The 23,968-nt window shown below is 47.3% G+C and overlaps 1 protein-coding gene across 7 annotated transcripts in view; it reads right to left on the bottom strand.

Moving 5' to 3' along the window:
* Positions 1 to 23,968, bottom strand: part of SETDB2 (SET domain bifurcated histone lysine methyltransferase 2) — a 160,378-nt gene that overhangs the window by 31,657 nt on the left and 104,753 nt on the right. For 6 of the 7 annotated variants that reach the window (XM_069758848.1, XM_069758855.1, XM_069758850.1 and 3 more), the window contains 2 exons: positions 14,745 to 14,853; positions 2,629 to 2,698 (listed from right to left, as the gene is read on the bottom strand). In XM_069758848.1, coding sequence (XP_069614949.1) covers positions 2,629 to 2,698; positions 14,745 to 14,853 — 179 coding nt within the window. The remainder of the gene's footprint in view (positions 1 to 2,628; positions 2,699 to 14,744; positions 14,854 to 23,968) is intronic. The other variant, XM_069758856.1, reaches the window with a different exon arrangement.

Raw genomic sequence — 23,968 nt, 5'->3', positions numbered from 1 at the left:
GCCCTTAATCTGGTAGACTGGGACAATATCCTCAGAAATGAGAATACAGATAATAAATGGGAAATGTTTAAGAACATCCTAAATAGGCAGTGTAAGCGGTTTATACCTTGTGGGAATAAAAGGACTAGAAATAGGAAAAACCCAATGTGGCTAAACAAAGAAGTAAGACAGGCAATTAACAGTAAAAAGAAAGCATTTGCACTACTAAAGCAGGATGGCACCATTGAAGCTCTAAAAAACTATAGGGAGAAAAATACTTTATCTAAAAAACTAATTAAAGCTGCCAAAAAGGAAACAGAGAAGCACATTGCTAAGGAGAGTAAAACTAATCCCAAACTGTTCTTCAACTATATCAATAGTAAAAGAATAAAAACTGAAAATGTAGGCCCCTTAAAAAATAGTGAGGAAAGAATGGTTGTAGATGACGAGGAAAAAGCTAACATATTAAACACCTTCTTCTCCACGGTATTCACGGTGGAAAATGAAATGCTAGGTGAAATCCCAAGAAACAATGAAAACCCTATATTAAGGGTCACCAATCTAACCCAAGAAGAGGTGCGAAACCGGCTAAATAAGATTAAAATAGATAAATCTCCGGGTCCGGATGGCATACACCCACGAGTACTAAGAGAACTAAGTAATGTAATAGATAAACCATTATTTCTTATTTTTAGTGACTCTATAGCGACAGGGTCTGTTCCGCAGGACTGGCGCATAGCAAATGTGGTGCCAATATTCAAAAAGGGCTCTAAAAGTGAACCTGGAAATTATAGGCCAGTAAGTCTAACCTCTATTGTTGGTAAAATATTTGAAGGGTTTCTGAGGGATGTTATTCTGGATTATCTCAATGAGAATAACTGTTTAACTCCATATCAGCATGGGTTTATGAGAAATCGCTCCTGTCAAACCAATCTAATCAGTTTTTATGAAGAGGTAAGCTATAGGCTGGACCACGGTGAGTCATTGGACGTGGTATATCTCGATTTTTCCAAAGCGTTTGATACCGTGCCGCACAAGAGGTTGGTACACAAAATGAGAATGCTTGGTCTGGGGGAAAATGTGTGTAAATGGGTTAGTAACTGGCTTAGTGATAGAAAGCAGAGGGTGGTTATAAATGGTATAGTCTCTAACTGGGTCGCTGTGACCAGTGGGGTACCGCAGGGGTCAGTATTGGGACCTGTTCTCTTCAACATATTCATTAATGATCTGGTAGAAGGTTTACACAGTAAAATATCGATATTTGCAGATGATACAAAACTATGTAAAGCAGTTAATACAAGAGAAGATAGTATTCTGCTACAGATGGATCTGGATAAGTTGGAAACTTGGGCTGAAAGGTGGCAGATGAGGTTTAACAATGATAAATGTAAGGTTATACACATGGGAAGAGGGAATCAATATCACCATTACACACTGAACGGGAAACCACTGGGTAAATCTGACAGGGAGAAGGACTTGGGGATCCTAGTTAATGATAAACTTACCTGGAGCAGCCAGTGCCAGGCAGCAGCTGCCAAGGCAAACAGGATCATGGGGTGCATTAAAAGAGGTCTGGATACACATGATGAGAGCATTATACTGCCTCTGTACAAATCCCTAGTTAGACCGCACATGGAGTACTGTGTCCAGTTTTGGGCACCGGTGCTCAGGAAGGATATAATGGAACTAGAGAGAGTACAAAGGAGGGCAACAAAATTAATAAAGGGGATGGGAGAACTACAATACCCAGATAGATTAGCGAAATTAGGATTATTTAGTCTAGAAAAAAGACGACTGAGGGGCGATCTAATAACCATGTATAAGTATATAAGGGGACAATACAAATATCTCGCTGAGGATCTGTTTATACCAAGGAAGGTGACGGGCACAAGGGGGCATTCTTTGCGTATGGAGGAGAGAAGGTTTTTCCACCAACATAGAAGAGGATTCTTTACTGTTAGGGCAGTGAGAATCTGGAATTGCTTGCCTGAGGAAGTGGTGATGGCGAACTCAGTCGAGGGGTTCAAGAGAGGCCTGGATGTCTTCCTGGAGCAGAACAATATTGTATCATACAATTATTAGGTTCTGTAGAAGGACGTAGATCTGGGTATTTATTATGATGGAATATAGGCTGAACTGGATGGACAAATGTCTTTTTTCGGCCTTACTAACTATGTTACTATGTTACTATGATTATATGGGGCATATTTTAATATGGAACATCTTATGGGGCCATCATAAACTTTATGGAGCATTATATAGAGCTCCTGATTCAATATGGATATTCAAAAACACTTAACCTACTGATGTCTCAATTAAATTTACTTTTATTGGTATCTATTTTTACTTTTGACATTTACCCGTAGCTGCTGCATTTCCCACCCTAGGCTTATACTTGAGTCATTAAGATTTCCCAGTTTTTTGTGGCAAAATTATACTCGGGTCAGCTTAAACTCGAGTATATACGTTAATGATGCGGAAAAGCCTTTCCTATAGTAACCATCCTTATGCTATTGTCTTCCTTACAAAGATTTCTACTATCTCTTGTGTATGGGGACATTTTTTTATCAACTGGTAGAATTAATATGTACAAAGACCTTGAAGGAAATGATGTGCTGTTCATTTTACCATTACTGTGTTCTCACTTACCAGGGGGCTTCGGAGAAGCAGGAGGTGTGAAAAGCTCTTCATCTGAACTGTGCTGTACGGTCACTGTCCCCTGGGGTTAATAAGAAGATATAACATGTAGTGATTGATGACGTTACTGAACAGCTTAGTACCAAGGAAATCCAAGAAGTATCGTTTCTCCTTGCGGAGATTGACATGCTAAGCATGCCGAGAGGAGGAGACAAAGCCACAATGCTCCTCTGGGGAATATGCTAATTATGCAATTGCTACCTTCCAATAGTTGGCTTTAGAGTTCTAGTTCTCTTCCTCTCTGAAGAGACAATTTGCATAATTAGTACCAAGGAAATAAAGAGTATCCGTCCATGACTTCGGTCTTCAAGGGGCCTGGGATGTAGTGCTCATGTTATTAAACCTTTAACGCTCCGGATATCACTGCAGGAAAGCCGCATATTTCACCTTTTGCTTCACACACTATTATTATTATTATTTATCACTATAGTGCCATTTATTCCATAGCACTTTACACTCAAACATGCAGCTCGTACATTTACATTGTGGATGTTATTTCCCCATTATGTGCAGGAGATATCTATAAATGTCACTCTATGCTGGTATTGTAACACACAGCAGAAAATCTGATACATGTTTCACTGAGTGGAGACGTGGCCTAAGCCAAAAACTAAAGAAGGGCCTGTAAATCTGTGCTGCTACTGACGACAACAAATGTCATAAGAAAAGCTGGCTGCACCCGAGAAACCAGCATGAACATGTGAAAAATGCAGTGAAAGCCCCCTCCTAACACATGTGTGCGATGCCTAAAGGGATCGTCTATCTCTTTGACAATCCCTTCTTAAAAAGAACCTGTCACCAGAAAATACGCTAATTACCCTCAAGATACGTGGTCAATCTGCAAGTTAATAGCGTTACTAACCTGCCCGGTGTCGGCACTTATCCAAACATTGCGGGGAGAAAATTGACTTTATTCTACCCAGCAGTGTTCCTGTTTCAGCTGCGGGCGCGGCGCAGGTTCATTCACCGTTCTGAGTATACAGAGCGGCATTTTCTTTTCTCCAGTGACATGTTCCCTTTAAATGATGTGGTCCTCTGTGTAAAAGTAAAGGGAAACAAAACCCCATACTCCTCTTCTACACCGATACATTCACAAGATGTCCCCTGCTGGATCTCCTGCTGACATTGTTGTGCTTCATGAGCGCTGCAGCCCATCAGAGACCACAGACAGGCTTATTAGGATACACTTCCCATGGACGTCCCCATTTCTCCAGAGGGATAATAATAATAATAATAATAATCTTTATTTTTATATAGCGCTAACATATTCCGCAGCGCTTTACAGTTTGCACACATTATCATCACTGTCCCCGATTGGGCTCACAATCTAGAATTCCTATCAGTATGTCTTTGGAATGTGGGAGGAAACCGGAGTGCCCAGAGGAAACCCACGCAAACACGGAGAGAACATACAAACTCTTTGCAGATGTTGTCCTGGGTGGGATTAGAACCCAGGACCCCAACGCTGCAAGGCTGCTGTGCTAACCACTGCGCCACCGTGCTGCCATTGTAGTTCCCACGTAACATAACGTTACACATGCAAGGAGACCTGGCTGCTTCATCACTGGAACGGCAATAGTGTGTGGGGGAGGGGAGTATCTTATTTTTATTTTACATGAGAGCATTTAAGGAGGGGTTGTCCAAGGCGTAGACATCCCATTTAATACATAGAGCCGAGTATTTAGCCAATATTTGCATTCATTAACCTTCTTACTATTCAGGCAAGAAGTGAAGATGTCATATTCACAAGACACGTCCTGGGGACCCACTTGTTTCAGAGTCACTCACGTGATCATCTTGGGACTGGTCTTTTTGCACCAGTAAAAAGCTGACATGTGCCGGAAAAGATGTGGGCTCAGCGCCGAAGCCCACATCAAAGGGGGAGACACGACATGCGCCATACTAGTATGCCGCATGTCGTGAAGGGGTTAAACTGAAAATGAAGAAAAACAATAGGTCGCTCAAAAAAAACAGCATTGTCTACATTTTCATTTACTAACTTGAATCTTTAAAGTATAAACTGAAATTTGCTTCCAGACTTTGCTTTTCTGTTTATCACTGAACTAATATTTAGTTAATATTTATTTAATTTCTGATAACTGCTTTACATCTACAGTGGCTTCCAAAAATATTTAACCCCTTGGCATTTTTTGTGTTTTACTAACAACCTGGAATTTCACTGGTTTTTTTTTGCATCACTTCATGTAAAGAACATGCCTACAGCTGTGGACATTTGGTTTTATTTTTGGTGAATCAAACTAACAGGGCAAAACAACTGAAAACTTCAGTGTGCATAACTATTCACCCCCTCCTCCTTAAAGTCAGTACTTTGTAGAGCCTCCCTTTGCAGCAATTACAGCTGCAGTTCACTTTGGATAAGGTCTCTATGAGCTTTCCACATCTTACCACTGGGGATTTTGCCCATTCCTCAAGGCAAAACTGCTCCAGCTCCTTCAAGTTAGATGGTTTCCTCTGGTGAAAAGCAATGTTTAAGTCTGACCACAGATTTTCAATTGGATTTAAGTCTGAGCTTTGAATAGGCTACTCCAAAACATTTACACGTTTCCCTGCAAACTACTCGAGTGTTGCTTTAGCTGTATGCTTTGGTCATTGTCTTGTTGGAAGGTGAACCTCTGCCCCAGTGTCAAATAAATGACAAACAAAACCAGATTTTGATCCAGAATATCTCTGGATTTCGCACCATCCATCTTCCCTTAGACTAGAACCATTTTCCTTATCCTAGCTGCCGAAAAATATTCCCACAGCATGATGCTGCCACCACCATCCTTCACTGGGGATGGTGTTCTTGTGAAGAGCTGTGTTTGTTTGGCGCCAGAGCGTTATTTCCATATTTCGCCGTTTAACGATCGGATTCATTATTTTTATATTTTGATAAATCGAGAATTTCTGAACGCAACGATAACAAATGTGTATTTTTTTTCTGTTTGTTTTATTTTGAGTTGGGCAAAAAACATGGTGATTTGAATTTTTATATATTTTAAGTATTTTTTTAATTTAAAACTTAATTTTTTTTATTTTTTTTTTACTTTTTACTTGCTTCAATAATCTCCTTGGGAGTAGAGATGGGCGACCTCGAACAGTAAAGTTCGGCGTCTGTACTCACTGTATTCACCTACTATTTGGGTATGGACACCAAACACAGACTTCACTAGTAAGTCCATGTTACTGTTCGGGTTCGGCCCCTGAACACCAGGTGTTTCTCATGTGCATGACAGTGCGGCAAACCCTGCTACAGATCGGCGGTAAACTCATTACTGCCAGTCAGACAGCCGTGGTTCCAAAGCTGTGATCGGAGGCAAAAAGTTTACCTCTGGTCACTGGCGTCGGCTGATGGAACTACTGCCTTCATCAGCCGGCACCTGTGCTGTAAATAAATTAGCAAAAAAAAAACCTGGTGTGGGTTCCTCTGTATTTTTGATAATCAGCCACAATCTGCAACCATCAGCTGTCAGCATTAGTAAGGCTGGTTATCAAGATTAGAGGGGTCCCCATGCAATTTTTTCAATTATTTAAATAAATAATTTTAAAAACATTGTGGGGTCCCCCTATTTTTGACAACCAGCCAACCTAAAGCAGACAGCCTGGGGCTAATATTCTCAGGCTGGTAAGAGGTACATGGTCATTGCTCTCCCCAGCCTAAAAAAGGAGATTTTTCTGTACTCACCGTAAAATCTCTTTTTCTTAGCCTCTAATTGGGGGACACAGGACCATGGGTGTTATGCTGCTGTCCACTAGGAGGCAACACTATGCATAATCTGAAATAGATTAACCGTGGCTCCTCCTCTGCAGTATACAACCCTGGACGGCGTCAGCCTTCTCCAGTTTTGTGCAAAAGCATTAGGAGGTACGTAACATGAATAACATAACCATGCCTATAAGAAGGCAACTATGTACGAGCTCAAGAAAACAATATGAAAACTCAACAGTAACAACGGCCCGGAAAGGGAAACAGGGTGGGAGCTGTGTCCCCCAATTGGAGGCTAAGAGAAAGAGATTTTATGTGAGTACACAAAAATCTCCTTTACTCTGTTGCCTCATTGGGGGACACTGGAACATGGGACTTCCAAAAGCAGTCCCTGGGTGGGAAGCAATGGACGAATAGTGTGCAGACAGGCCCCTACACTTGGAGCACCGCCGCCTGCAGAACACATCTACCCAGGCTCGCGTCCGCTGAGGACTGGGTATGAACCCTGTAGTGTTTAATAAACGTGTGTAGGCTAGTCCAAGTGGCCGCCTTACACACTTCTTGTGCCGAAGCCTGGTGCCGAATGGCCCAGGAGGCCACTACTGCCCGTGTAGAGTGTGCCGTAATACCGGCTGGAAGAGGAGAATTCTTAAGGTGGTAGGCCTCTTGTATAGTGGATTTGATCCACCTGGCAAGGGTAGCTTTGGAAGCTGGCAGACCCTTGTGGCCGCCTTCTGGAAGAAGGAAAAGACAATCAGACCTCCGGAAGGACGCAGTTTCTAGACACATAAATACGCAATGCCCTGACAAGGTCAAGCGTATGCAGGGCCTTCTCCACTCTCTGAACCGGACAAAGGGATGGCAGTGAAATTTCCTCATTGAGGTGGAAGTGGGACACAACATTCGGAACGAAGGATGGGACCGTACGGAGAACTACCTTGTCCTGGTGAAAGGCCAGGAAGGGCCGTCTGCAGGAGAGTGCTGTCAGTTCAGACACCCTGCGTAGCGAGGTGATTGCCACCAGGAAAACCACCTTCTGGGACAGAAGGCGGAGCGGGACCTCCTTAAGGGGTTCGAAGGGTGGTTCCTGCAATGCTGTCAGGACCAGGTTGAGGTCCCACATTTCTAGTGGTCGTCTGTAGGGGGGAACCAATCGGGAAACCCCCTGAAGAAAAGTCCTTACTTGCGGCTTGGTAGCAATGCGCCTTTGAAAAAACACTGAGAGGGCTGACACCTGGCTATTAAGCGAGCCCAGGGACAGCCTGGCCTCCAAACCCGATTGGAGAAAACCAAGTACTTTGGGTAGGGAATAAGGGAGTGGGGTCTGTCCATGAGATTCGCACCAGGTAAAGAAAGCTTTCTAGGTACAGTAATAAAATCTTGGCAGAGGCTGGCTTCCGTGCCCTGATCATGGTTCCAATGACGTCCGGTGAGAGCCCTGCCTGGGTTAGAACCCAGGTCTCAAGGGCCACGCCGTCAAATTGAGGTCCCCTGAGTTCTGGTGGTAGAACGGGCCTTGTGATAGAAGATTGGGGCGGTCGGGGAGACGCCAGGAGGAGTCTACTTTAAGTTGGACGATGTCAGCGTACCATGTACGTCTGGGCCAGTCCGGTGCGATTAGGATGGTTGGAACTCCCTCTTGCTTGATCTCCTCACCATCCTGGATATCATGGGGATAGGTGGAAAAATGTACAGAAGCTGGAACTGGGTCGAGTCCTGAACCAAAGCGTCTCCTCCGAGCGACCGTGGATCGTGTTCTGGCCATGAAGTTGGAGACCTTGGCATTGAAGTGGGATGCTATTAGGTCCACATCCAGGGTCCCCCAGCGATGGCAGATCTGGCGAAAAATTTCGGGATGGAGAGACAACTTTCCCGAGTCTATTCCTTGTCGGCTGAGGAAGTCTGCTTCCCAGTTGTCCACACCTGGAATGTGGACCGCCGAGAGAACCGACCCTGTGTCCTCTGCCCAGTGGAGGATATGTGACACTTCTCGCATCGCCTGGGTACTGCGGGTCCCCCCTTGGTGATTCACATATGCCACAGCCGTGGCATTGTCCGACTGTATTCTGATGTGAGAGGCTGCCAGTAAGTGATGAAAGGTCCTCAATGCCAGGAGGATGGCACGAATTTCCAGGATGTTGATGGGCATGGTCGCTTCCACTGGGGACCACTTGCCCTGTGGTGCAGGTGCACTGCACCCCAACCCGTCAGGCTCGCATCGGTGGTCAGAACCTTTCATTGACCTGTGAGAAAGGATTTCCCCTTTGCTAGCGAGGTTGGCTTGAGCCACCAGTGCAGGGACCTCTTGGTTGACGACGTTAGCCGGAATTCCCTGTCGAGAAAGAAATGGTTCTTGTCCCAGGACTTGAGGATGGCTAGTTGGAGAGGCCTGAGTTGAAACTGGGCAAATGGGACGGCTTCTATTGCTGCCCCCATTGTGCCAAGGACACTCACAGCAAACCGGAGAGATCAAGGGGGTTTGCGGACGAGGGTGCTAACTCCTATGCGGAGAGCCAGTGGCTTGACCTTGGGAAGGAGCACTAGACCCCTGGAGGTATTGAATAGCATTCCCAGGAACGTCAGAGACTGACTCGGGGTTGGTGATGACTTTTGTAAGTTGACTAACCATCCAAGGCGACTCAGTGTCGATTGTGATTGAGACACTGAGCTCGCAGTCCTTGAAGGTGGGAACCTTGATGAGTAGATCGTCCAAGTATGGAACGACTACTATGCCTCTGGAGTGCAGGACGTCCATGGTGGCTGCCATGACTTTGGTAAACACTCTGGGAGCCGTGGAGAGTAAGAACGGGAGAGCCACGAACTTGTAGTGGTCCTGGTCGATTGCGAACCTGAGAAATCTCTGATGGGCAGGTGCAATTGGTATATGCAGGTATGCGTCTTGTATGTCTATAGAGGCGAGAGATTCTCCCTTCTCCATGGACGCAATGATGGACCGAAGGGACTCCATGCTGAAGTGACGGACCCATACATATTTGTTGAGTTGTTTTAGGTCCAGTATGGGCCGCACACTGCCTCCATTCTTGGGGACTACGAATAGATTGGAGTAGAACCCTCGGAAGCGCTCGGCCGTGGGGACCGGTACTATGTCTCCTGCTTGAAAAAGCGAGGAGACTGCTTGTCGGAAGGCACGAGCCTTGGATGGTGGTTTTGGGGGGACAGAGAGAAAAAAATCGGTCCGGTGGGTTGGAGGTGAACTCTATCTTGTACCCGGAAGACACTAATTCCCTGACCCACCTGTCTTCTGTAATAGGCAGCCAGACTTGATGAAAGAGCAAAAGTCGACCGCCTACGGGTGTGGTGTCTTCCGGAGTCCGTGACTCATGATGAGGAGAAGTCTGAGATTTTCCTCCTCTGGGCTTAGACTGGGCTGCTTTTGACTGCCAGGTCTTGTCCGACCTTTGAGTCGACCATGAGTTGTCCCTGTGTGGGGAACGGTAACGATTTTGTGCTGGATGCGAGACGGACCAGCCCGAAGAATTCCGAAAGGATCTGAATCGAGTTTGGTTACGCTTCTTGAAAGTGCGTTTAGGTTTCAGTTGGGGAAGAGAAGTACTCTTACCCCCGGTGGCGTTGGATATCATCGTGTCCAACTGTTCACCAAAAAGTCGCCCACTGAGGTAGGGGAGGTGCGTGAGGGACGTCTTTGAGGCTGCATCCGCTTTCCATTCCCGCAGCCAGAGGATACGCCGCATTGTGATGGTGTTTGATGCTATCCCCGCTACACCCCTTGCTGAATCCAGAGCTGCATGAAGCATGTAATCTGCTACGACGGCTATTAGAACTGCTTGGTGCGACAGCTCAGGAGCTGATGCTTGGAGGCCAGCTTGTAAATTTTTAGCCCAGGCCAGAATGGCCTTGGCAGCCCAAACTGAAGCAAATGCAGGAGCCATGGATGCCCCTGCAGCCTCGAAAATTGAACGAGCCATGCGTTCTACCTGCCAGTCTGCTGCACCCCTGAGGGCTGAGCTATCTGGCAGTGAAAGGAGGGTCTCTGCTGCTAGTTTAGAGGCTGGGGGGTCTACTTTGGGTGGGTCTGTCCATTCCTTGGTATCCTTCTGCGAGAAGGGGTACCTCGCCTCCAGATATTTGTGATTAGCAAATTTTTTCTCAGGCTGTGAAATCTGCTTTTTAAGGATCGCCTTAAACTCTGGGTGGTTAGAGAAAACCTTAGGCGGCTTCAGAGGTCCTTCAAAGGAAATCTTGTGTTCTGGGGCCTCTGGTGGCGGATCAGAGATGTCCAGCACCCGAGGGATGGAAGAGATTAAGTCCTCAACTAGCGCTGTATTGCTAGGAGGGATGGGGATCAGGGAGCCCTCCGTTTCCTTGTCTGAGTCGGAGTCAAAGGTGCCTTCCCCCTTGGACGGTGTCTCTGTCCCTGAGTCAAGCTCTCCCTTTGCTGAGTAACGGTCATAGCCGAGGCATGACTGCAGAGCCTAAAGCAATGTGGAGGTTAGGTTATCTATAGAATGCGTCATCGATTGCGACATCTGAGTGACCCATTCCAGCGTGGCATTAGACATCGAAGCATTGGCAGGGGCTTCTTGGGGCTCTGACGCAGTAGTCTGACTGCAGTCCCTGCAGTGCGGGTACGTGCTGCCACTGGGGAGAGAGGTCCTGCAGGCTGTGCACAAAGCATAATAGCAGTCCTGCCTGGTTCTCTTGGACCTTGAGCCTGGCAAAGTGCACAGAGTGCAGAAAGGCTGGCTATGCAGAGGACCTTACAGGGGTAGCTATGCAGAGGAACCTATAGGGGAGCCCTATAAGGAATATGGATTCACAGCCAAGTAAAACAACCCAGCTGTGATCTTACCCCACCAGTTTGCCCCTAGATCCAGCGCCGAAGATCCACAGTCCTGTGCCCCCCGTATACTGGCTGGACTGGTCTTGTTGAACGGGAGATGCAGGGTTAATCCTTCCTGCAGTAGAAATGGCCGCCGAGGAGAAGAGGAACGGGGAGGAGGGGGTGGAGAGCTGAGAAAAAAGGCGGCAAAGCTGTGTAAAAACGCGCCCTTTCTGTCTCGATCCACCCCCTCTATGACACTGTAGAGTGTCATATTTGTCATCCGGGAGGTGGGCCGTGGGGGGTGGGGCGGAGAGGAGGCGGCGGCTTCAGCTAGGCCTAAATTAGATGCCTGATGCCCAGAAAGGCTCCAGGCCGGCGCGTAAGTCCAGAAGGGGGTCGGATCTGAACTGGACCCCCCCCCCGGATTTAAAAGCAGGATAGCGGTGGGGCTATAAGCAGAAGGTGGGCCCTGTAATGGGTCCTCCTGAGGCAGTATAGAGCTAGTGCTGCCGCAGAGACAGGGGCGCAGGGAGCCCTATGTTTTTATTGTGCCATGCCTGCCTGCACCCCCCCCCAGCCCCGACAGGAGCCCGCAGCTGGGCTGGGGTCCCTGGATGCAGGCGCAGTGTGCTGGCCCATTGCTGGGAGCTGCAGAGTGCTGCCTGTACAGACCCTACCTGAGGCGTCTCAACCTAATGCCCCCAGAGGGGGATTAGGGAGGGTGCTGCTGAATGTTCAGGGGGCTTTATCCTCGCCTCAATCTCAACCCAGAAACCAAAAGGAATTGGGGAAGGAGGGGAGGTCTCGACTTCGAACCAGCACCCAAGGGACTGGGGAAGGAGCGACATGGGGAAAAACCATCTCGACTTCAACCGGGCACCCCATAATAGGGGGCCGAGGAAGGAGCCATGCCGGGAGTCTCACAGGAGACCCACTTTTCTTCATCTGTAATCAGTCGGAAAAAAACGGAGTAAAAAATCTTAGGTGTGCCTCCTATGCGACACTAAGCAAAAACTGGAGAAGGCTGACGCCGTCCAGGGGTGTATACTGCAGAGGAGGAGCCACGGTTTATCTTTTTCAGATTATGCATAGTGTCGCCTCCTAGTGGACAGCAGCATAACACCCATGGTTCTGTGTCCCCCAATGAGGCGATAGAGTAATAGAAGTCTGCAACTGCCCAGAAAAGCTGCATATATTAGATATGCCAATTCTGGTGCTTTGTCCGGCACTTCCCACTTGCCCTGTAGCGGTGACAAGTAGCGTTCATATTTTTGGGGTTGATGTCACCTTTGTATTGTCAGGCAACATCAAGCTCACTGCTTCGTAATGGAGACATAAGACACCTATCTGTCACTAATCCTATAGTCACCTGGTAAATAAAGACACAGTCAGAATAAAGTCTTATTTGAAATAAAAACTAAACACACTTCATTTGTTATTTAAAGGGCCACTGTCACCCCCCTCCAGCCGTTATAAACTAAAAGAGCCACCTTGTGCAGCAGTAATGCTGCATTCTAACAATGTGGCTCTTTTAGTTTTAGGTTCAAGTATACCCCAAATAAAGCGTTTTTATACTTAGCCACAATTCCTGTCTCTAGCCAGGGAGGCGGGTCCTCACTCCCCAGCTCTAACCGCTCCTCTGCCGTCACTCCAATCTTCCTGCGCTTTCGGCGCCGCCCCATCAGCGCTGTGTACATTTCAAAACCGGCGCCTGCGCAGTGTACTGCTGTGCTGCGCAGACGCAGTAAGTTCTGGCCGTCTAACGTCCCAGCCAGGCTTGCAGACTGCGCCTGCGCGGGCATTGCGGCCAGCCACCTTTGGAATCCCCGCCCCGCACTGTGCATAATGCATAACACAGTGCGGGGCGGGGATTCCAAAGGTGGCTGGCCGCAATGCCCGCGCAGGCGCAGTCTGCAAGCCTGGCTGGGACGTTAGACGGCCAGAGCTTACTGCATCTGCGCAGCACAGCAGTACACTGCGCAGGCGCCGGTTTTGAAATGTACACAGCGCTGAGGGGGCGGCGCCGAAAGCGCAGGAAGATTGGAGTGACGGCAGAGGAGCGGTTAGAGCTGGGGAGTGAGGACCCGCCTCCCTGGCTAGAGACAGGAATTGTGGCTAAGTATAAAAACGCTTTATTTGGGGTATACTTGAACCTAAAACTAAAAGAGCCACCTTGTTAGAATGCAGCATTACTGCTGCACAAGGTGGCTCTTTTAGTTTATAACGGCTGGAGGGGGGTGACAGTGGCCCTTTAAAAATAACAAACACATCCATATTCCTGACCTGTCTGACGTTCTGACCCATGCCGTAATATAGGTCTGGGGATAATTAGCTTTCAACCTGAGCGGTGTCAAGATGCGACTGTCCAGGTTGAGAGCCACTGGGATAATAAGCTGCTGCAAGCGCAGCATCAGTGACTAGCGGTGACGTCATTGAGGTTACCGCCAGTCACTGAGGCTGCGTGGGATGGAGCGATGGCTGAGGGATGGATGGTTGGATGTACAGAAGTATGGCTGGACAGATGGATGGAGGGAGGAAGGGAGGGATGTTTTTTTTCGACAGCGTGGGAACCGCGGCTGTCTGACCGGTGGTAATGATTTTACCGCCAATCAGAAGCAGTGTTTGCACGTGACAGTGTGGCGAACACTTGACGTTCGGGCCCCCAATTCAAGTGAATGGGATCTGGGTGCTGTTCTGGTACCCGAACTTTTTTATTTTTTTTACCATTTGGCTGAACCCAAACATTCAGGGGTCCGCGCACCTCTACTTCAGAGGTGCTTGAAGTTGCGATCATTGGATCAGTAATTATAAGCACAGGGGTCTTCTGCAGACCCCCCAAGTTTTCATGCCCACACATCGGCGCCCCGTGATCATGTGACAAAAGTGCCGATGGGCAGGTCTTATCTCAAGCTTCCAGCGCGATCATGTTAAATGTCAATGTCGAGAGATTGACAGCAGCATTTAACATGTTAAAAGCCGATGGTGGAATCGCGATTGTTAGGAGCACATGACAGCTGATTAATCAGATCATCCCCCTTTCATTAAACGAGTCAATTACACCTAATTAGCAGTGTGCAGGTTATGAATGTTGATTCTGTTGGTTGCCCATTATTCGCCTTCACCTAGTCAGAATGGTTTCCCACATTGTATGATCTTTATTGCCAAAAACAGTAATTAAACACATTAGTGATGTTAGACTGTTATTATTTTGCACACAAAGGGAATCTGTCACCAGAACTTATGATTAGGTAGGTCTCAGACTTGATGAAACTGATCTACCTACTTTGATAACACATGGCTGTAAAATTCTTTATGAAAGATAACAAAGAATCTCCATCCACAGAGCCTTACTGACTATGCTTTTGTGTCCCACTTCCCTGCTGCTGAGATTACACAAGGATCAGATTATACTGCCATTTTTAAAATAAGTGCAACAGTCTCATCAGGTACTAGATCCAGCTAATAATGTATGCAGCTTGTATTGTGAAATCTGGTGCCAGATTGCCTTCAAAACAGGCCAATTTGGTTCAGTTCTACACATAGTATGTTCGATCCTACCTGTTCTATGAGCTGCCGTCTGCGTTTTTGAAGAATGGAAGTCTTGGTTTTTGGTCTTTTCATACTAGTGTAATTTAATTTTCCTTCGTTGACTTGGCCAAAACTTTTTCTGTAGAAGAAAATGTGATCTTTCAAATAAATTAAGAAAATCATGACAACAGTATAAAATTCTACTGAAAACGATTGTCCTAATACGATGCAATTTGGTGATAAATGTTATTGGGCAGATACATTACAGAAGACCTGTCAGTCTGTTTCAGTAAATACTTCTATTTCCTATAAAATTACAATACTGGACCAGAGATTTTAACTTTACATTATGCAGCTCCTCGGTTTCTTCTGGAAATGTTGACAAGTGGATAGTTAAATAAAGTATGACATGATTAGACCTGACTGCACAGTGTGATGGCGTGCAGAGACAGCAAACATGGGGAATGGAAACACCCAGTTGTCAGTTTAGTCATGCATTTCAGGTAGAAATAACAGTACAACAGCACAAAGCAAGAAATTATTTACAGTACCGGTCAAAAAATTGGACCCACCTGTTCATGCAATGATTTCCCTTATTCTTATTGGAATGTGCACATTGCAGATTGGGGTTGAAGGCAGCAAAACCACGAAGAAGCACATAGAGGACAAGGAGTAAAGAAAAATGTGAAAAAACAAACCAGATAGTGTTTAACCTTAGATTACCCAAAGTGCCTCCATTTTACTCTGACAGCTTTGCACTCCCTTGGCATTGTCTCAAGCATCTTAACCCCTTCAAGACCCAGCCTATTTTGACCTTAAAGACCTTGCCGTTTTTTGCAATTCTGACCAGTGTCCCTTTATGAGGTAATAACTCAGGAACGCTTCAACGGATCCTAGCGGTTCTGAGATTGTTTTTTCGTGACATATTGGGCTTCATGTTAGTGGTAAATTTAGGTCAATAAATTCTGCGTTTATTTGTGATAAACACGGAAATTTGGCGAAAATTTTGAAAATTTCGCAATTTTCACATTTTGAATTTTTATTCTGTTAAACCAGAGAGATATGTGACACAAAATAGTTAATAAATAACATTTCCCACATGTTTACTTTACATCAGCACAATTTTGGAAACAAAATTTTTTTTTGTTAGGAAGTTATAAGGGTTAAAATTCGACCAGCGATTTGTCATTTTTACAACGAAATTTACAAAACCATTTTTTTTAGGGACCACCTCACATTTGAAGTCAGTTTGAGGGGTCTATATGGCTGAAAATACCCAAAAGTGACACCATTCTAAAAACTGCACCCCTCAAGGTACTCAAAACCACATTCAAGAAGTTTATTAACCCTTCAGGTGCTTCACAGCAGCAGAAGCAACATGGAAGGAAAAAATGAACATTTAACTTTTTAGTCACAAAAATTATCTTTTAGCAACAATTTTTTTATTTTCCCAATGGTAAAAGGAGAAACTGAACCATGAAAGTTGTTGTCCAATTTGTCCTGAGTACGCTGATACCTCATATGTGGGGGTAAACCACTGTTTTGGCGCATGGCAGGGCTTGGAAGGGAAGGAGCGCCATTTGACTTTTTGAATCAAAAATTGGCTCCACTCTTTAGCGGACACCATGTCACGTTTGGAGAGCCCCCGTGTGCCTAAAAATTGGAGCTCCCCCACAAGTGACCCCATTTTGGAAACTAGACGCCCCAAGGAACTTATCTAGATGCATAGTGAGCACTTTGAACCCCCAGGTGCTTCACAAATTGATCCGTAAAAATGAAAAAGTACTTTTTTTTCACAAAAAAATTCTTTTAGCCTCAATTTTTTCATTTTCACGTGGGCAACAGGATAAAATGGATCCTAAAATGAGTTGGGCAATTTCTCCTGAGTACACCAATACCTCACATGTGGAGGTAAACCACTGTTTGGGCACATGGTAAGGCTCGGAAGGGAAGGAGCGCCATTTGACTTTTTGAATGAAAAATTATTTCCATCGTTAGCGGACACCATGTCGCGTTTGGATAGCTCCTGTGTGCCTAAACATTGGCGCTCCCCCACAAGTGACCCCATTTTGGAAACTAGACCCCCCAAGGAACTAATTTAGATGCCTAGTGAGCACTTTAAACCCTCAGGTGCTTCACAAATTGATCTGTAAAAATGAAAAAGTAATTTTTTTTCACAAAAAAATTCTTTTCGCCTCAATTTTTTCATTTTCACATGGGCAGTAGGATAAAATGGATCATAAAATTTGTTGGCCAATTTCTCCCGAGTACGCCGATACCTCATATGTGGGGGTAAACCACTGTTTGGGCACTCGGCAGGGCTCGGAAGAGAAGGCGCGCCATTTGACTTTTTGAATGGAAAATTAGCTCCAATTGTTAGCGGACACCATGTCGCGTTTGGAGAGCCCCTGTGTGCCTAAACATTGGAGCTCCCGCACAAGTGACCCCATTTTGGAAACTAGACCCCCCAAGGAACTTATCTAGATGCATATTGAGCACTTTAAACCCCCAGGTGCTTCACAGAAGTTTATAACGCAGAGCCATGAAAATAAAAAATAATTTTTCTTTCCTCAAAAATGATTTTTTAGCCTGGAATTTCCTATTTTGCCAAGGATAATAGGAGAAATTGGACCCCAAATATTGTTGTCCAGTTTGTCCTGAGTACGCTGATACCCCATATGTGGGGGTAAACCACTGTTTGGGCGCACGGCAGGGCTCGGAAGGAATGGCACGCCATTTGGCTTTTTAAATGGAAAATTAGCTCCAATCATTAGCGGACACCATGTCACGTTTGGAGAGCCCCTGTGTGCCTAAACATTGGAGATCCCCCAGAAATGACACCATTTTAGAAACTAGACCCCCAAAGGAACTAATCTAGATGTGTGGTGAGGACTTTGAACCCCCAAGTGCTTCACAGAAGTTTATAACGCAGAGCCATGAAAATAAAAAAAAAAATTATTTTCTCAAAAATGATCTTTTAGCCTGCAATTTTTTATTTTCCCAAGGGTAACAGGAGAAATTTGACCCCAAAAGTTGTTTTCCAGTTTCTCCTGAGTACGCTGATACCCCATATGTGGGGGTAAATCACTGTTTGGGCACATGCCGGGGCTCGGAAGTGAAGTAGTGACGTTTTGAAATGCAGACTTTGATGGAATGCTCTGTGGGCGTCACGTTGCGTTTGCAGAGCCCCTGATGTGGCTTAACAGTAGAAACCCCCCACAAGTGACCCCATTTTGGAAACTAGACCCCCAAAGGAACTTATCTAGATGTGTGGTGAGCACTTTGAACCCCCAAGTGCTTCATAGAAGTTTATAATGCAGAGCCGTGAAAATAATAAATACGTTTTCTTTCCTCAAAAATAATTATTTAGCCCAGAATTTTTTAATTTTCCCAAGGGTAACAGGAGAAATTTGACCCCAATATTTGTTGTCCAGTTTCTCCTGAGTACGGTGATACCCCATATGTGGGGGTAAACTACTGTTTGGGCACATGCCGGGGCTTGGAATTGAAGTAGTGACGTTTTGAAATGCAGACTTTGATGGAATGCTCTGCGGGCGTCACGTTGCGTTTGCAGAGCCCCTGATGTGCCTAAACAGTAGAAACCCCCCACAAGTGACCCCATTTTGGAAACTAGACCCTGAAAGGAACTTATCTAGATGTGTGATGAGCACTTTGAACCCCCAAGTGCTTCATAGAAGTTTATAATGCAGAGCCGTGAAAATAATAAATACGTTTTCTTTCCTCAAAAATAATTATTTAGCCCAGAATATTTTATTTTCCCAAGGGTTACAGGAGAAATTGGACCCCAAAAGTTGTTGTCCAGTTTCTCCTGAGTACGCTGATACCCCATATGTGGGGGTAAACCACTGTTTGGGCACACGTCGGGGCTCAGAAGGGAAGTAGTCACTTTTGAAATGCAGACTTTGATGGAATGGTCTGCGGGTGTCACGTTGCGTTTGCAGAGCCCCTGGTGTGCCTAAACAGTAGAAACCCCCCACAAGTGACCCCATTTTAGAAACTAGACCCCCCAAGGAACTTATCTAGATATGTGGTGAGCACTTTGAACCTCCAAGTGCTTCACAGACGTTTACAACGCAGAGCCGTGAAAATAAAAAATCATTTTTCTTTCCTCAAAAATTATGTTTTAGCAAGCATTTTTTTATTTTCACAAGGGTAACAGGAGAAATTGGACCCCAGTAATTGTTGCGCAGTTTGTCCTGAGTATGCTGGTACCCCATATGTGGGGGTAAACCACTGTTTGGGCACACGTCAGGGCTCGGAAGTGAGGGAGCACCATTTGACTTTTTGAATACGAGATTGGCTGGAATCAATGGTGGCGCCATGTTGCGTTTGGAGACCCCTGATGTGCCTAAACAGTGGTAACCCCTCAATTCTAACTCCAACACTAACCCCAACACACCCCTAACCCTAATCCCAACTGTAGCCATAACCCTAATCACAACCCTAACCCCAACACACCCCTAACCACAACACTAACCCCAACACACCCCTAACCCTAACCACAACCCTAATTCCAACCCTAACCCTAAGGCTATGTGCCCACGTTGCGGATTCGTGTGAGATATTTCCGCACCATTTTTGAAAAATCTGCGGGTAAAAGGCACTGCGTTTTACCTGCGGATTTTCCGCGGATTTCCAGTGTTTTTTGTGCGGATTTCACCTGCGGATTCCTATTGAGGAACAGGTGTAAAACGCTGCGGAATCCGCACAAAGAATTGACATGCTGCGGAAAATACAACGCAGCGTTCCCGCGCGGTATTTTCCGCACCATGGGCACAGCGGATTTGGTTTTTCATATGTTTACATGGTACTGTAAACCTGATGGAACACTGCTGCGAATCCGCAGCCAAATCCGCACCGTGTGCACATAGCCTAATTCTAAAGGTATGTGCACACGCTGCGGAAAACGCTGCGGATCCGCAGCAGTTTCCCATGAGTGTACAGTTCAATGTAAACCTACGGGAAACAAAAATCGCTGTACACATGCTGCGGAAAAACTGCACGGAAACGCAGCGGTTTACATTCCGCAGCATGTCACTTCTTTGTGCGGATTCCGCAGCGGTTTTACAACTGCTCCAATAGAAAATCGCAATTGTAAAACCGCAGTGAAATGCGCAGAAAAAAACGCGGTAAATCCGCCATAAATCCGCAGCGGTTTAGCACTGCGGATTTATCAAATCCGCAGCGGAAAAATCCGCAGAGGACCAGAATACGTGTGCACATTCCTAACCCTAACCCTAACCCTAGCCCTAACCCTAGCCCTACCCCTAACCCTAACCCTACCCCTAACCCTAACCCTACCCCTAACCCTAACCCTACCCCTAACCCTACCCCTAACCCTAACCCTACCCCTACCCCTAACCCTAACCCTATTCTAACATTAGTGGGAAAAAAAAAATTTCTTTATTTTTTTATTGTCCCTACCTATGGGGGTGACAAAGGGGGGGGGTCATTTATTATTTTTTTTATTTTGATCACTGAGATAGATTATATCTCAGTGATCAAAATGCACTTTGGAACGAATCTGCCGGCCGGCAGATTCGGCGGGCGCACTGCGCATGCGCCCGCCATTTTGGAAGATGGCGGCGCCCGGGAGAAGACGGACGGGACCCCGGCTGGATCGGTAAGTATGATAGGGTGGGGGGGGACCACGGGGGGGGGGATCGGAGCACGGGGGGGGGAATCGGAGCGCGGGAGGGGTGGAACGGAGCGCGGGGGGCGTGGAACGGAGCACGGGGGGGCTGGAACGGAGCACGGGGGGGTGGAACGGAGCACGGGGGGGGGTGGATCGGAGTGCAGGGGGGGTGATTGGAGCACGGGGGGGTGATTGGAGCACGGGGCGAGCGGACACGAGCACGGGGGGGAGCGGAGCACAGGGCGGAGGGGAGCCGGAGCAGTGTACCGGCCAGATCGGGGGGGTGGGGGGGCGATCGGAGGGGTGGGGTGGGGGCACACTAGTATTTCCAGCCATGGCCGATGATATTTCAGCATCGGCCATGGCTGGATTGTAATATTTCACCCGTTATAATGGGTGAAATATTACAAATCGCTCTGATTGGCAGTTTCACTTTCAACAGCCAATCAGAGCGATCGTAGCCACGAGGGGGTGAAGCCACCCCCCCTGGGCTAAACTACCACTCCCCCTGTCCCTGCAGATCGGGTGAAATGGGAGTTAACCCTTTCACCCGGCCTGCAGGGACGCGATCTTTCCATGACGCCGCATAGGCGTCATGGGTCGGAATGGCACCGACTTTCATGACGCCTACGTGGCGTCATGGGTCGGGAAGGGGTTAAAGAGAACCTGTCACCCCCAACATCGAAGCTGAGCTAAGCCCACCAACATCAGGGGCTTATCTACAGCATTCTATAATGCTGTAGATAAGCCCCTGATGTATCCTGAAAGATGAGAAAAAGAGGTTAGATTATACTCACCCAGGGGCGGTCGCGCTGCAGTCCGGTCCGATGGGCGTCGCGGTCCGGGGCCTCCAATCTTCTTCTGTTGAAAGCAGAGCAAAGTACTGCAGTGCGCAGGCGCCGGGCCTCTCTGACCTTTCCCGGCGCCTGCGCACTGCAGTACTTTGCTCTGCCCTCAACAGGGCAGACAAAGTACGCCTGCACTGGAGTCGCAGCATGTAAACCAGAAGAGGACGTCATCGTAAGAAGATGTGAGGTCCTGGACCGGACCGCCCCCAGGTGAGTATAATCTAACCTCTTTTTGTCATCTTTCAGGATACATCGGGGGCTTATCTACAGCATTACAGAATGCGGTAGATAAGCCCCTGATGCTGGTGGGCTTAGCTCATCTTTGATTTGGGGGGTGACAGGTTCCCTTTAGGGTATGTGCACACGTTAGGATTTCTTGCAGAAATTTTCCTGACAAAAAACGGACATTACTCCTTCGCCTCATTGGGGGACACAGACCGTGGGTGTATGCTGCTGCCAATAGGAGGCTGACACTAAGTGATACAAAAAAAGTTAGCTCCTCCCCTGCAGTATATACCCTCCTGTTGGCTCTCAGCTAACCAGTTCTTGCTTAGTGTCCGTAGGAGGCACATGGGTCTGTTTCAGACCCCAACGTTTTTATTTTATTGTTTACTTTTCTGTAAATTTTTATTTTTTAATTAACGGAGTGAAGGGGGCAACGGTTCCTTTCAAGGTTCCGATCTCCCCCGAACCATCAACAGACGAGCACGGCGAGTATACCTCCCCGTACCCTTTCCTGCGACGTGGGAAGCCATGCCTGAGCTCACTTCAGGGGCGACGGTTCCTTTCATGGTCCCGATCTCCCCACACCAGCAGCAGGCGGCCACATGGAGTGTCGCCTCCATGTATCCTCTCCTGGAGCCAGGCCTAATGCCAGACAAATGGCCCTGTCCCCGGACTGAACTCCGTGGCTGTACAGAGGCCCCTCTCTATGGCGTCCGAGCAGCCCCCACTGACCCACCACTGTGAAAGCGGATGGCACAAGGAGGCGGACGGTTCCTCTCCACCTCCCTAACAAACGGATGATGGATTGAGGCTTATCCTTGCACCGTCCACGCTGCACAGAACAGTGCTGAAACCCACATCCGCGGCGGCTCCATGCCGGGACGCGCACCAATGGTGAGTGGATCCATCTTCAGTGGGATATCCACATGCTGACAGGCAGCCTCAGCCACTTCCCTGTGGCCCACCTCTCTGAGGTAACGCTCTGGATGGCTGCCAAAATTTAGTCCCCGGCTTCGGCCGATTTGTAGGCCGCATCCTGGAAGTCTTGCCTGGAACGACCCGCTGGTGTCGCCCGCCGGCTACAGAAATTTAGGCCCCGGCTTGGGCCTATTCAACATCGTGTCTGTGGCTCCGCCCCCCAAATTGGTGCTTTTCGCTCTCTGCGAGATTTTATCAACTCTGCAGCTCCCGGTGGCCATCTTGGTCCACCCGGCCAGCTCACACTGGGGTGACAGTATTTTTGCATTAAAGGGGCACATCGACTCTACATCAGTACCCAGGTAAGGAAGTACCTGGTCTTAAAGGCACATGACCAGTATTTCCTGGTCTTAAAGGCACCCCATCATTGTTCTGGAGATCCGAACGGTAGTCTTACATCAGGTCCACTGCCTTCTGGCGGGTCACCCTATCCGAATTCAATTGGATAATGCCACGGCGGTGCCTTACGTCAGTCATCTAGCAGGTACCCACGATCAGGCGCCATGACCAAGGTACTTCACTTTCTCTGATGGGCCGAAGTCTATTATTCGGTGATCTCGGCAGTATATATCCCAGAAGTAGAACTCTGAACGGCAAACAAATTCAGCCATCAGGGTTCCGCCTCAAGTCAGTGGGAACTTCACCCCGAAGTCTTCCATCAGATCTGTCCTTACTGGAGCTCTCCAGTTGTAGGTGGGATGACATCCAGACTGAAGGCCAATGTACTCGAGTTCGTGGTTCGGTCTCGAGATCCAAGAGCCATCGCTCTCCATGCTCTGGTTCTGCCGTGGTACCAGTTTCCATTTCTCCCCTTCCACTGCTTTCGAAAGCCTTTCGGAAGCAGAAAGGGGCCCCAGTGATCCTCAGAGATCCGCACTGACCACATCCGTTTTTTTGTTTGCGGAGCTAGTATCTTCACGCCTTATCGCAGCACAACTGCAAGTAAGACTTCCTCACAGGGTTTTTTCACACGTAGTTCTTCCCTATCGCATACCGTTAGATCATTGGGACCTTATTATTCCTAGGAGCCTTACAGTAGGCTCCTTTTTCATCCGGGCAGACTTTACTATCAGGGAAAGTCGTCCCGTTCTCCTCTGCGATATTCTCACTCTGACGAGTCTTCGGAGCTAGCTTCTCTGCTCTTTCAGACTTTTTTCCCTTATTACCTTCAAGGCAAGGTTGTCCTCAGGCCATCTCCATCCCTTGTTACCAAGGTGGTACTGTATTACCACTGTTATGAGGGCATAGTTCTTCCCTCATCTCTTTTGGCTCCAGTCCACAAAATGGAATAAGATCCCCCATATTCTGGACGAAGTGAGTGCTCTGAGTAGGTACGTCTTGAGGACAGCGTCCTTCGAAAGGTTGGACATTTTATTTGGGCTTCCTGACGGTAGAGGAAGGCTTTCTGACATTTTCAGGAAGGGTTTAGCCGTTTCATCGACCATGATAACATGGTGAATTCTTTTCACCATCCAGGAGTCCTTCCGTGCTAGATGTCAGCCTATCTCCCGGTCTATCAAGGGTTCTAGGCACCAGGCGTCAGCAAG

This window comes from Ranitomeya imitator, chromosome 3 (genome assembly GCF_032444005.1).
Source record: "Ranitomeya imitator isolate aRanImi1 chromosome 3, aRanImi1.pri, whole genome shotgun sequence".
Lineage (NCBI taxonomy): Eukaryota > Metazoa > Chordata > Amphibia > Anura > Dendrobatidae > Ranitomeya > Ranitomeya imitator.
The sequence above is the reverse complement of the archived record's forward strand: the minus strand, read 5'-3'. Positions and strand labels throughout refer to the sequence as shown.